The 15,141-nt window shown below is 39.5% G+C and overlaps 1 protein-coding gene across 4 annotated transcripts in view; it reads left to right on the top strand.

The window, feature by feature from the left end:
- The window catches only part of LOC124049729 (cadherin-7-like), an 84,795-nt gene that overhangs the window by 42,834 nt on the left and 26,820 nt on the right, over positions 1-15,141 (top strand). For all 4 annotated transcript variants that reach the window (XM_046371683.1, XM_046371684.1, XM_046371685.1 and 1 more), the window contains 2 exons: positions 1,598-1,717; positions 13,809-13,976. In XM_046371683.1, coding sequence (XP_046227639.1) covers positions 1,598-1,717; positions 13,809-13,976 — 288 coding nt within the window. The remainder of the gene's footprint in view (positions 1-1,597; positions 1,718-13,808; positions 13,977-15,141) is intronic.

Raw genomic sequence — 15,141 nt, 5'->3', positions numbered from 1 at the left:
TCACAGTCGAGTGTGAAAACAAATTTCCTTCTTGTAAGCTGGGAGGAAGTTTGGGGATTTGGGGGGTAGTTCTGGGCACTAAAACAAAATCAGGCTTTGTATCTTGGGATTTATCTTCAGTGTTCCACTACATAATGTAAGCTATTTTTTTCTTTAACCTGAGACTGAGGTGATAAAGCCTAACTATATCTATTTCTTTTTGGAATTAAAGTTTAACAAAAAAAATGGCATTTATTTTACACTGCAATCAGATTCCTTACCTTTGCTTTCAATCAAACCATCCATACCTGCCATGGCTCAGTGCCATAATTAAGGTGTTACTTAGGGTCTGAGTTTTTAGGCATAAATTAAGGATTCGTTCATGGTAATTGGAGAGATTCTGCTTCATATGTTATCTTACATGAATTCCAGGCTAAGGATATCCTTTCTGGATAGATGACTTTTGGTGTTAGTTAAAGTAAAATTTTTGTGGAAAAGAAACTGTACACAGACTGTACACAAAGATATACTTTGTGGGACACTTCATTAAACAAAAAGATCTGCCTTTCACTGTGCACCAGCACCAGAATTTGACAGAGCATCATGAGCAAACAACACTTAGGATGTTTGTGCAGCAAAATCACTATCCTGCCTCTCGCCTTCAGATAACATTGTGTTTTCATAGTTACATTTTTTTCCTTCTCCCTCAACAGAAGAGCAGTGTGTGGACCTTAAATCAGCGACTGGATGGGTTACCATCTGTGCATATTGACAAAGCTTTTAACTGGGAAATAAAATAGTAAGAGTAATAAAATAGTAAAAATGGAAGAGAAAAATGTTTTCCCAACTTTTATCTTTTCCTAAAACTTTGTGTCATAAAATTCTTCAATCTACAAAGGTTTACTGAGCACTAATTAGTCCAACTGAAAGATACAATGTCCTCCTATCATTGAAGGACAGATTCAAAGTCTTTGACTCTTAAAAAAGAGAAAAAAAAAAATTCTGTGGGATTTTATGATATGAGATGCATAATAATTCAACTTTGTCTTTTTTTGGTGGTGGTGAAATGCCTCTTGAACACAGCACAGATTGGTTGCAGAGCCCCTTTGGCTGCTGAATTAGAATCAACAGATTGTAGTTACCAGGAAAGATGGTCCTAACAGATCTGCAGAAGGAAAATGGAAACAATGGCAGCGAAATGATGTCTAAAGGCGAGGAGTTACTCTTTAATCCTGCTGCAGCATCCCTGCAAATGACTGCAACAATGGAATTTGTTTCAGTGTTTCAGGCTCAGAGCCAGTACACAGCACATGTCACTTCTATTGGTGCTGCTGGAGGTTCCCGTAAAGAACAACTTGAAGCTCAGGCATTTTGTATAAAAAAGAAACTTGGTATAAAAGTAAACCCTATTTCAACAAAGAAAGACAGTGTAATGACTAGTAAATAATGAGATTATTTACTGCCTAAGAAGTTACATTTTTATTGTCCCCCCTTCCCCCCTTTCAAGTAGAATTGGTCACCCTCTCTGCCGATATGACGACTATTTCCACATTTAGCTCTGTTTGACATGGCTTCTGGATGTTGTCTTGGAAACTAATGAAGGGTTGTCTGCCCACAGGAACAATGGTAGTGCAAGTGGCAGCCACCGATGCAGATGACCCAACATATGGGAACAGCGCCAGGGTGGTCTACAGCATTATTCACGGACAGCCGTATTTCTCAGTAGAGCCCAAGACAGGTTGGTACAAGACATGTCAGATGAAAGTTATGGCGATGTGACAGCAGTGCATAATTTAAAGGCCTTGAAACATGTATTCTCATCAAGTGAAACACAGCTTTGTGCCAAACTGGGAACATTTTAGTTCTTTTATTTGAGAGATTTCTGTATTTGTGTTTTTATCTGAGCTCCTCTTATTCATTTGTTGTGGATGGAGCTCAGTGAGAAAACATGATGTCATATACTTCTGTGCAACAGTCAGAATTTAGCTTTTACCCCCTTCATTTTTTTTCAGATACTTTATTATATTAGCTTATTTTTGCTTAATTAGTTATAAATATTTGATTTCCCACCAGGATTTGGGTAAGTTTTGTGGTCACTATATGACTACGTGGCAATAATAGCCACACAATTTTTTTCTTTATGCTCAGTTGTGACTGTATTAGGTATAACTGAACAATCCTTTGCAATTCAATAGAATAGCACTACTACAAATTCCAGCACTGAAAGGTTGATATTGCTCAGTTGCTGTTTTTTTGACCTTGTCAAAAATGTGTCGACTAAGTTATATGTTCATTACTAAATTGATTTCTCCATGATGGTGACATATTAGTTAAAACACCTTTGAAGACAATGCAGTCCCTTATAATACCTATGCCTAGTAAAACAGACATTGAGATTAATTCTAGAGAATCTTTTGTGTTGGTAGCTTTAAAATCATTACAATTATACAACCAGTCGAAGACCCAACGTGTTTCCTTGTGAGGAAACCAAGTTTTACCTCTTATTTTACCTTAATAAAACTATTAAATGCTTATCTGTGACATGATATAACTTAATGTAACAGTAGCTCAAACAGAAAAGAGCTAACATTGGTCAACATGAGGCGCTATAAGCTACCGGTCATAACAGACTGGTCAGGCTGTAGCAGTTTTTTCAAAAATCACATAGTGTGGCTTTTAGCATTGCTCATACTGAAAAATTCACCAGACTTAAGTGCCTGGATACTGACAATAAAAACCCCACTGACAGTTTTATTTTGCCATCAGCAAATTAAAGCAATGAGTTTCAAAGAATGAAACTGGCAACCAAATTCTATTGTCGCTTGGTACAATAAAGATAACAGCAATCAAATTAAACAACAGTTCAAAAAAGCCTAAGAATATGGAGTAAAATAAAGTGCAAGGTATAGATGTAAGGTAGTTTGTTGACTTGTGGGGCATTTTATCCTGAGAAGTGCAGCTGTAGTCCTTGCAACATCTTCATTGCTGGCTCATTAGCCACTGCCCTGCTGAGGCTTGGCTACTCCATGCAAAGTACTCTTGCATGAAAACAGAAAAATATGGTCCCTCCCATAATGTTAGGCTTCATCCTCTGCTTCACGAGCTACACATACACACACACGCTGGGATTTTATGAATGTATATAGTTCTAATTCATGAACTGGTGAAAGCCACTGCAGTGAAGGGATTTACTATATGTCCTTTATTTGTCACACTCAGGCAGACACAGAAATGGGAGGGAAGCTTGACAACAAAAACTCTAAATCTGCAAAGTTCACTGTAAACATTCAATAAGCCTAACCAGAAGAAAATGGAGCACTCAAGAAAAATGAATGTCTATCACAAGAAAGGAAATGACTTCATACTGTGTTGGATTTATGGATGTGCTGTCTGAAGAGAAAAAGATGTGAGCATGAAAATCTCAGTACACTTAGCTGTGAAATGTGCACAGTATCACTGAACTGCTATGTTGTTTTTCACTTTCCAGAGACCTTTGACTAATGAATCCTTCTGCTGAAGATTTCATTAGGGAACATTTCCATGTTTCTATGTTTTGGTGCAAACATTTACATGTTTTATACACTCTAAATGAGTAAGTTCCTCGTGGATACTCTTTAGGTTCTGAGAGTTCCACTGGGACCTCTCTGAGGCTGAAAATCTTTGATTTTCTTAGAAACTAAAACTTGTGTGGGCTAATTAATGTGTTAAAAAGCTGCAATCACCTTCCCTAGGAGTTTTCTTTTTTTTTTTTTTTTTTGGAAGGGGGACTTTGTGGGGATGTTGTGCTTCAGTATTTTTCTCATTTCCTTTCTTCCATTAATTCAGAGGGTGATCAAGCACTAGACAGCCGTAGATGCTGGTGTGATGTTCTTTGTTTGTTTGTTTGTTTTCTGTCATCACTCAAGCCAAAGTAGTGGGTTATAGATTAAGACAGCCTTGGGTCTACATCATTCCAGATGGCTATTTGACATTTATGTATATATTGTAAAACGTCCAGTTTAATAGATAATTTAAGTACTAGATATTTAAAGACATGTGTACTGTAAATGCTTAATCTCACAAGCAATTTCTGTTTTTTTTAAATGAATTTCCAAGACTTTGTATGTTTGTTTGTTTTTTATTCTTGACCCCACATATTTATTTGCACATTTTTTCATTTAGTGTGAATTAACAGTCTGTTAACTAGAGATAAAAATTAGTCTAAATATTTGATATTTTCTCTTCTCTAATTCCTTAAACCTGCTGTAAGTGATTTTCTGTTTAATTTTGATTTTCTTTTAAGACCATTATTCACTTTCCTTTTAGCTCTGTCTTGGTCTCCACCAACCCCAGAGGGAAATACCTTATTAGCTGCTAAGTGTTGCAGCATATTCCCCAGCTTGCTACTAACTTTGTCTGCCTGCATTTTGGTGCTGGACAAATAGGCCACAGTGTGTTTTAGAGCATTTCTTAACAGCTGCTGTCTGACAGCAATTATGCTAATAAGGCTGGAAAAAAACACTAATGTTGTGGATCATACAATGAAAACTATGAGTTTAAAGGTGCTAAAATACTTCAGAAAGCTGAGGGAAACTGCAGAGTCTGGTGTTAACGTTCTCTAAATTTCTCTAACATATTGACTATAACTGGATTTAAAAACAGAAACCAAATCTCCTTCAAACCTCCAGCAGATGAGTTGTGGTCTCTCGTCATCATAATTTTAAATTTTTTCTCTGAGGCTGTTTTATTTGTCTAGAACAACGTAGCGTCTGATTTCCCCAGTGAAGATAATATTCACACAAATAAATTCTCAAAAGTTAAAAGTGAAGTTCAAAAATGTCACCTGAAGCGAGATCTGATATTCTGTCTCTCTTTCATTTTAACAGTTTACAGTACAAATTAGCAAAATTGTTCTTCTTTTCGTGGTCTCCACTTTGAGGACGCCAATGTGTTCATGTGTAGAGAGGATTGGTGGTTAGATTCCTGGCTCCTCCACATGTCAAAGCATCCCTGAGCAAGAGACTGAATCCCAACTTACTATTCATGCATAGATGGAGAAAAAGTCATCCTGACAAAAGTGTGTTTGCCATGTGATTTTTTGGTTAAAGTATGAAAAGTTTAAGCTCTAAGATAAATCCCACGTTGGTTCTGTTTCTGTACGACAACAGCTGGTTTATTAACCTGTCAAATAAGTGCCATACACACACCCACATCCACACACACAGACACACACCTAAATGTGCACCCAGGCACAGCCCTTGGGCCCCTGCCAGCACCTTGGCTTTCTGCTGCCCATCACTGTCTGACCACGACTGATTATACTTGGCTCTCTTTCCATCCACGTAGAAGGTGATTGGATCTCATGGTTATGAGATGCAATATTGGTGTCAGAATTGAATAGCCTGGATGGCTGTCAGGGAGATATGACTACATGTGGGACTTGATGCAGGGAAGCATGAAGACATGTTCTCTTGTTTGACAGGGGTAACCTTAATAACAACCTAGTGTAAAACAACGGCTTATAGAACGGGAACTTGTGTGTCGAAGGGGAAATCCTGCACGCTTTCATGGCAGCATCGTTACTACCTCGAAGTCTCTACAGATTTACAAGAGTTTTTTTGATAGATTTCTTTTTTCTTTTTATCTCTCTGTATTGCCCTCTGAAAAAGTATGAGACACAACTGTAGTCTTCACCAGGTTACATTTGTCTTCATCTAAATTTAGTTACCTTTCAGAAAGAACTACCGTAGGGAAATAAAAATTTATGCTACTAAAAAATGCTTGGCTGGTTTCCTGTAAAAACCAAGATCCTGTAGTATCATCAACTTTTAACGCTGTGGCACCTTTTACAAACTCCCCTTCTTTTTGTGGTTTGTTTATTTAACATTTTTGAAAAATCACAGCGCTTGTTCTATGGTCATATTTGTCACCATTATGATACATTTATCCAGCGGGGTCTTATCTCACTTAAACGTGTTTATGTGGAATTTGGTGATCATTAGATAATAGGTTAGATTAGATAATACATCCTAATTTGTGCTACTTCCTAATGTGGAATTAATTAAAATTCTGATCCTGAAGAACTAAAAGAAGGGGTCTCATTTATCACATTGTGTCCAGTAGAAAAAAATTTGCACAACAGGGACAGGACTGATTTTTGACCACTTCCCTCTGGCTGTTCAGTGATCTTTAACAAAGACTGTGAGAACACCCAAACCCATCGATGAGTCTCAAGTGAGACTTCATGACACCAATACCAATTAGAGCGAGAGCAGACATTTACTTAAGTGATGTTCAAACAGCTTGTGTGCCCCATAAAGTCCCCATTACTCTCATGTCATGTTTTTCTTAAGACCCGTTCAGCTCAATGACCGGAGCTCATTCTTTCACAACCTCAGATGATGACGTGTTTTTCATTAAGCTAAGTGGATTTTTAAGTCCCGAGGTTGATATTTCAAAAGCTTTAATGGGTTATGATGGCTTACTGTAAGTGGACTGTCTTCTCCCTCTGTAGATTGTGATGCTAACGAGAGATTTCTGCCACATGCCAGACTGTACACTGTACTGACTGCGAAACAATCGACTTTGTGGATGAGGCATCATGCGGAAACGTCATTTGTATCGAGCTGTCAAAGCCTTTATCATTTACATACCTACACATAGACTTTTGTTTGCATCTTGACACCATTTTGCTTTTTTTCATGTTTCCATCATATAAGAATCAATGAACATTCAGGCTGTGTCAATCACAGCAGTACAAAATGCACTTGTAATGTGCTAGTCAGTTTTCTTTTCACTGATAAATGTATTTCTGTCTAAGTCATATATTCCTTTGTGTATCTTACTTCAGAGGTGATCATACTTTAAAGCCATTGTTTGGGAATTTTAAAAGAAGAAATAACAATCTAATAAGCAGCAGAAATGCACTGCAGCTCACTTCAATAAAAGAGTTTTGCTGCTGCACTCCTGCTGCCTGTCTGATATGACCTGTTGTTTATTAGGTAAATTTAGATAACTGACACTGCTGGCTTAGGCTTTATGATGGTTCTAAACATGTGCTTCTGTTAAGCTACATTTTTCCTATTTTTATTACGTTTCCATAACTGCTGCATGTTACCACAGTGACTGCTGTTTAGCACAAGTTATGTAATCTCGCTTTAATGAAACCTTGAGAGACATGAATCATCTGTGGGACAGCCATACCCTAAATTAATAGTGCAATTAGTGTTTGTGTAAGGGAAAAATAACCTGAGCAAAATACAGTCCAGGGCTGCAAGACTTGAAACGATGGTCTTTAAAAGAAGTGGTGAATTGTTGTGTGTCAAACACTTAAAACAAGACTTTTTTCTGTGAATGAATCCATAAAAAGCAGCTTGAGGCAGGATTATTCTGCCACACAGCATCCACTGTGGCCACAAAGTGGACTTCACAGAATAATGGTGTACTTAATCGTTGGAAAATCAGTTGCGTGGTTGATTTTTGTGATAATACCATATCTGCCTGTGTAATGCTATCAAAAAGAAGTCATGAAGTGACATTTGCTAAAATCAACCACCATAAGCGACATACCAGAGCAAGAAAGGCTGTGGCAGAAAACATCTTTGACTTGACTCTTTTCAAGGAGATTTTTTTTCTCACAAAAGCCATGCAGTCTCCATTTCAGTGTTGTCACAGGTGTTAAACATTTAGTCCACCATCTGTATTGAAAGGGAATACGTTGTTTGTGTTAACTGTTAGTTTCTAACATGTTGTCAATACCATGTATATTACAGAATACACTCCAGGGGTGAGACACTGGCTTTTAGATGGCAGCCCAGATTGAGTGTTGTGGGATGAGCTTTGTGCTTCTGTCTTTGCAAGTTACTAATTAGTCCCATTTGCAACACACGCTTGGGCCATAGCAGAGGGTGACTTTGACAAAGTGCCTGGGCTGAAATACACTCTAAGCTCCACACTGCAATACTGCACTTGCGATTAAGTGGCAGAGGGCTAATAGTCACCGGGGGGGGGAGGGGGGAGATATGTGTGACCTGATGTTAGGTGGGTAGCATCCAGGCTCTCTCTCATCTAACAAGTCTCTTTACTCTGGTTCTTAATCCCAAATTGAATCTTCAAGGTGCCCTTGGGAAAAGTACTTAATCCTGAATAGCTCCAATAACTTCCAAGCAATGCATAATGTCGGCAAAATACATAAGTTGCAACGCCAAAAGGTGCTCAGTTAAGACAGCATTTTGTAATATATATTGATGGATAGCTTGTAGTTTAGTTTGAAGGTGACGCTGAAATTGTTATGCTGTTAAAGACTGCATTCTAATTGATGGCAGGCTCAAGGAGGTTTGAACAGCTGCCTCCAGCTCCATACACCTTGGCGATATGGCAAGTCCTCCAGAGACAATTAGCCATGCACATTAGTACTGCTAAGCATGCATGCTTGCATGCTCACAAACCTCAATGGCTGGAATAACAAGAGAAGAATTTAGTTAGCAGAAAATGCCAGGTGCCTGAATGAGAGGATTAATTACATTCTAAAGGGGGTATTTAAGATGTGACACGGCTCGCCTCTCAAAGCAACACGACTATGACATCTGAATTTGACAGGTACTTAGTTGAGAGAGGACTGGATGGACTGAGCTTTATCTTTTTTTTCAGCCTGAGAATCTAATTAAACTGAATTTGCTCAAATAAAGGAAAAGGCCGGGTACAGATTCTTGTGTAATCTAAGGTTGCTCGGGCTCATCGTGTGAAACTCTGACTGGGAGGTCAGGAGGACATGGGTCGACCTGTGGTCAAGATATTAGCATTTCCTTTTTAAAATCTTGTGCGCTTTTCCTCATCCTCTTCTTTAAATGTTTGTGTTGTTGTAGCTCTGCGAAAGATTCATATTGTGGTGACTGCACTAAATCGAGAACATTACAGCTGAAGGCTAGATATAAATCTGGCTGCCTCCTGTAGTACCGAGAGGGAGATGCAATTTTTCAATTCTAATCACAAACAGCTCACACACTTGGATGTGTGTACAGATGAACACACTTCCTTTCAGCGTAACATTACAAATGAATGGATATTGTGTTCTCTAACATGTTTGACATAATGATTTTCGTGGTAATACATGGGTCTATTGTACTGTTGCATCATGTGGGCCTTTCACACTTGTGGATCCCTGGGTAGGTATTGTGACCTGTGATTAAAGCATGATGCTTGAATGTCACTCAGTAATAAACTACCTGGGCAGCAGGTTTTATTCCCTGTTTGTATGGTCTGTTTTTGTGTTATGGGATCTCTTCCTCGTAAGCAGACCGCCTGAGGCATCAGCAAATCACATACTGACACCTTCATGTTTAAGTGTTCACCACCTTCATCAGCACCTCTCATAGCTGCATGCAGAGCCAGAGGGTTCCTCCAAAGTCTGCACTTTTATTTCCTCTTCCCAAGACAAATGTCAAGTATCTGGGCTTTAGCAGGGAGCATGGCCCACCCGTCTGCCGCCAGTGGTGTGGAGACAGCTAGATAAATGCATGGCTACAATGCGTCTGGCTTGCTCCGGAGGCAAGGAGTCACGGCACAATGCGAGGCCGTGCCGTGATAGCGACAGAAGGATTTTAATCATCTCCTCTCCCCAGGAATGACACCAGCGCCGCACGGAGTAACAGAGATAGAGAGTAAGGGGGGGCTGGCACCCAGCAGACAAACAACAGCCTTGCAACATCGCCATGTGGATTAGCGGTGTCGCTCGGTGAGAAGTATGTATGCCTCTCGCCAGGCGGGAGGAGAAACATGTTGCTGTTTTTTTTTTTTTGTAGTTTGCTGGAATCAGGATTCATGGCATCGTTAACCACAGCCAATATCTCTCCGGCTCCAACACACCAAGCCGATATTAAATAAGTATATCAATTGTGTGTGAAGCCTATCTGTGGTTTAGTGAGATCATTCATTTGTCTCAATGCTGCCTGCACAATCTTAACATCTTTTCCTTTTAGGGGCAATCCGCTGCTGCTCTTGTTATAAGCCAACCATTATCCAGCTTCCTCCTCAGCTTTACTTCTCCTGAATGTTTAAAGATGCCTCTTTCAAGTCTAGACATGCATGTTTTGTCCCGGTGGTGATGTTGTATGGAGTAGAGAACAGAAAAGTTTTGCTTTGTTTGTGTCTAGCCAGTATTAAGGGAGCCGTGCTGGATTGAAAGCTTGAAGTAACCTTTCTGATGCAACTCAGTAAACAGGGTTCACAGGTGTCACTGCAGCAGGCACCAGAGCAGTGGTGGTGCTCTTTAATTGGCTGCGAGGGCACACTGTGGAAGAAGCAGCAGAGAAGTGATGAATGGGTGGATGGAGGACGGATGCAAGGGATAAACTGATCAGATGGGTAAATATCCACAGCTCAGTGATAGATGCCTGGATTCTCAGCATAAAAGCATTCGTTTAAAAAAGAAAGAAGCAACAAAACAGATGAAATGTTTTGACTTTGTTGTTGAGGTTTAACTAAAGGAGAGAAATCCAGTCATGTTTCCCCCCAGTACTATATGACAACTGTTCATTATTTCATGCAGAACAGAAATGGTACGTTCTGTTGAGCAACAGCAAAACATTATTGCTTTATTGACCACCGTCATCCCACACTAAGTCCACTGTAAGGGACTTTGGAGAAAAGAAGTGGACAGCCTACTATAATTTAGCTAACTGAGCCATTTAGTTAGAGCAGCCAATAACAGTTTTTAGCTGGAGGGACTGTAATGACATTAATAGAGAATGGCAGGGAGAGAGAAAATTAAACGCTTAATGGAATTGTTTATTTTCAAGTACAGCCATGGTTGACGGTCAAAAAGGCATCTTCATTTTCTCTTGAAGCCTTTTGCCCCACTTTGCTTGAATTGTTTGTCCTTCTTCCTTTGTTTCTTGATTGAGCTTAATTATAAATGCTGTTTGTGTGTGTGTGTGTGTGTGTGTGTGTTTGTGTGTGCGTGAAGGAGTGTGGGTGTTCTACTTGTACTATTGCTGTGAGAACCACATTTTGTAATGTGAAGAAACCTTCACATAGGACAAAGCAAGGATGAAGGTCAGGTTAGACACCCACATAAAGAAACAGCATGTCATTCAGGGTTACAACTCAGTGAAAACAGATTATAACTACAACAACATTAGCCTTCATTTTGAGTCATGCTTCTGGCGACCTAACAAGTTTAACTTCAGCATTCACTCTACTTTTGTCTCTGGTTTGTCAACTTCTTATAGAAATATCTGGCTCTTCAACTACTGGATGCTCCGCTATGTTCATTAGCTATAGTGGCTAACTTTGTCGCTTCACTATTTGGTGCATGGCCATGTAGCATTCACTGTTTTGTCTGAGCTTTTAGTTATTTTTTATTTATTTGGTTTGTTTTTTTCTAAAACTTTTCTACACTTTCTAACCAAAGTGTGTGTAAGTCTCATATACGCTGTCTGTCTACTGCCAAAAAATAAGATCTACTTCTTCATGTCAGCCAGTGAAATTTGCAAACATTCTTGTTAATTCCATGTCTAAAAACAACATGGGCCAAAGCTGATTGAGCACTCTTCATTACATATGTACATATAATGAGCCAATAAGAACTTTTTTTCTTCCTCTGTGTAATTTCTGTGTAATTTAAAGGATTATGAGAAATTCTTCAGGTGCCAACTCTAAGCAAGAGCCTCCGTTTGATCTGCTCTATCAGGCCGTGAATGTGATAAAGCAGCTAGAAATGATTCATTTATTCTGAAACTGTGTGCTGTGGCTTTGTGGGGTTCGTAATGAGTAATCTTCCATGTTCTGTAGGAATCTTTAATAAGTGCCATTTAATGAATGAAACACATTGTGTGGTAAGTCATTAACTTTGAAAGCAACAGTGATTGCTTTTGAAGGATTAGGACACTTTTCTTTGCATTTAAATGTGCGCCGTTAATTTCTCTGGAATTATCATCTTTGTAGTCAACAGATAAAGTTGAGATTGGAAAAATGTCATTAATGAAAAGATTCCTTGACAAGATTTTTATGTATTATGTGTATGGGTACCACATCTAGGCTTAACACTAGTTGTCTCCTACAGCAAACAGACAACTTCAGACAAATACCAGTCATCTGATGCCAATGTTGTCACATCTCTAATCTTTTTCTGATACAGATCAATCATGACAAGGGGACAGACAGATAATGCCTCCCCTGTCGGCTAAAATGTCCCTTTTCATGTGCTCACTTTTCTGACAATGTCTTAACATCACCCTCATCATGTGTCAGACCACTAAACAGTTTGGAGTGACAGCACATTTGAGGGCATATAAGAGTCACAATTCATTGCTGCTGTGTAAACAAGCAAACAACCATCATAGAGATCCCCCATTAACCCCAAGTCATGTGTTCTTGTAATGACTGTTTGAAGAGTTGAAGCTAATGCCTTTTTCCTGTCTAAATTCATATTATAGAGTATTCATTTTGACATGAATAGATCCTTCCAGTACTTGAGTGTTTACTTGTCAACTAGCAGTTGAAATAGAGCTTGATGTATAATTTTATCAATGTCTCAATTTTAGTCACTTTTTTTGTGTGTGGTAGTGTGGAAAATTTTTTGTGCTTTTATATAAAAGACCTAACACTTGCAGTGAGACATCACTTAAGGCCTCCTCCTCTTAACATGAACATAACATTTATGAACATATAACATACATTATATGGACAAAAATACTGGGACACAGCTCTTTATTATTGAAGTCAGGTTTCGGGGGGGATGGCCCTTCTAGTGAAAGGAAATCTTAATGCTTCAAGTATTTATATATGTCTTCTGCATCACTTGAACACTGCATGTTTCTGTGTGAGTGTGTGAAAGGTAGCAAGCAAATCGGGTTACCTAAAAGTAAAGATATTGAATGTAAAGAAAAAAAGTTTAAGTAGGTAATAGAAATGGATAAAGTTCAACCACACCCTGAAAATAATATAAGCAATGGTAAGCAAGTAATGGATAAACTGTTGGAATGGTCTGCTAAAAATATTGGGAAAGTGTGTGCACACATGGAGGCACACCCATTTGGTTGGATCTTTGAGATTGACCGTGTGGTCTAATGAACCACAATGAAGAAAGAGTTATTAGAGCTAACTTAAATGCATCAGTTTTGGAAAATTTGTGCAGGAGCGTTTATGGTACTCACATGGTACTCACCAACTTTAGACTCATTCTACTCAGTAGTTTGGCCAGCCTTCTTCCGTGCCAAAGCCAACAACAATCGTTCTTCGCCCACATGTGTGTGTTTGTGTGTCTGCTAGTGTGTGTGACAGAGAGAGACACAGAGAGACAGAGAGAGAGAGAGAGGGGGGGGGAACAAGGACAGGCTGAGTGAATCAATGTGATACGTGCAGCTATAAAATGAAATAAGGTTTAACCCATTTTAAATAGTAAAGAAGAATGTAGGAAATCAATATTTGGCAGTCAGTGTTCATATTGTGGGGGCTGCCACAAATAAATCAATGTATGGGAAACACTGTTTGTTGTCTTTTTTCCCCATCCCGTCCCAGTCACATGATGAGTAGTGAAATTAGCACCCATCTCATGGGAAGCCCACAGGTGTCCATAACCCACAGTATTCCCGAAAAAATGTCATAGCAACTCATAGTGGTAATGGTAGCACAAAGACCAACTTGACCAAATCAACCAAACATAGTCAATAATGTATGAACACATTGTTGTAGGCTAGGCCTTTTATACAGTGTTAAATAACATCAACACAGTTTGAAATCCATTCATATGAACACTTGAACATGTCTGGTGATGTAGATGAAGGGGTTTTGAGTTGATCCATGGATAGAGTCTAAAGAAACTTTTTCTCCCTGTCTTCCTCTCTCCTCAGGTGTCATCAGAACAGCTCTTCCCAACATGGACCGGGAGACGAGGGACCAGTATGTTCTCGTCATCCAGGCCAAAGACATGGTCGGCCAGATGGGTGGCCTCTCCGGCACCACCTCTGTGACTGTCACTCTGACTGATGTCAATGACAATCCGCCTCGGTTCAGTCACAGTAAGACTCCGTTCTTGATTTCTGTACTTGGACTATTAAGATTGTCACGTGTAGTATATATGTCACGTTCCCAATGACTATTCAGCGATGAAAATAAAGACCACAGCTGTTTGCTTCACTTGCATGTTTTGTGCTGCAACTGAATGAGACTTTAAAGGTCTACAGTCACTGGAAAACCACTTAACCTCAGAGAACCAAATGAGGGAATACTTTGTACTGCATGCAGTTAATGCAGAAGTATGGAAAGACTACACCGTTAGTCCACCCATGAAAAGAAATCATTGGAAAGCAGTAAAATTTCTATATTAAATTTTTTTCCTGTAATATGTGGGAAAATACAGTTGAACAGCAACACAGTCATTAAATTATGATCACTAAACTTAAAAGACTTTCCTAACTCTATTTTCCATTCATCTTTAAACTTTCCTACATTTGTATTTTTAGCAAGCATTTGGACTTTTACAACAAATGAAAAAACAACCTTTCTGCAAGGTGTGCACCTTTGCTCTTCATCAGAACTGGGGGCTGCTTTCTCCTTGGATCCCAGGATCAATCAGTGTCCGTTTTTTGTTGTCAGCCTATTTCATGGGCTGCTAATGGGTTCCAGGCCGAGCTTTAGGATTCAAAGGCATGCAGTGCTTCTCATGATAATCCGAAGCCCTGGCAATCGGTTTACTGCTGATAGCCCAAACACTGTCTGGCTAGTGCACTCACCACTAGACCGCCATGAAGCAGAGTCAATTTGCAGGCCCCTGGGGGGAAAGAAAGGTTCAAGTTTGCACAACAAGTCATCAATGCCGTTTTAACCCAGTGCTGTCACACTGGGAAGAAAGAGACTTTGGAGGAGTTTGGGGTTTTGCTCCTGCTGTCCCTCTCCCGGGGTCATGGGTCAGAATCGATAGACCATTATGGAGCATCAGAGCTGATAGAGTCAGGAGCTATAGCTGGTCCTTGGAAGAAACAAGGGGAAAGAAGCCAAGGTTAGCCGCATGAGAGGACAGGCTGCAGGGGAAGTGTGGGGAGAAGGGAAAAGAGGTAGGTGCCCAGAAAAACGGAGGGAGGAAAGCAATTCTTTGGTCTTTTAAAGAGCTGCTATTCCACGGCAAATTAAAAAGCCATTATAAAGATTACATGGCGGCAAACAATGTCAGGCAGATTAGCATTT

This window comes from Scatophagus argus, chromosome 18, assembly GCF_020382885.2.
Source record: "Scatophagus argus isolate fScaArg1 chromosome 18, fScaArg1.pri, whole genome shotgun sequence".
Taxonomy (NCBI): domain Eukaryota; kingdom Metazoa; phylum Chordata; class Actinopteri; family Scatophagidae; genus Scatophagus; species Scatophagus argus.
This window is presented reverse-complemented; position numbering and strand designations above follow the sequence as displayed.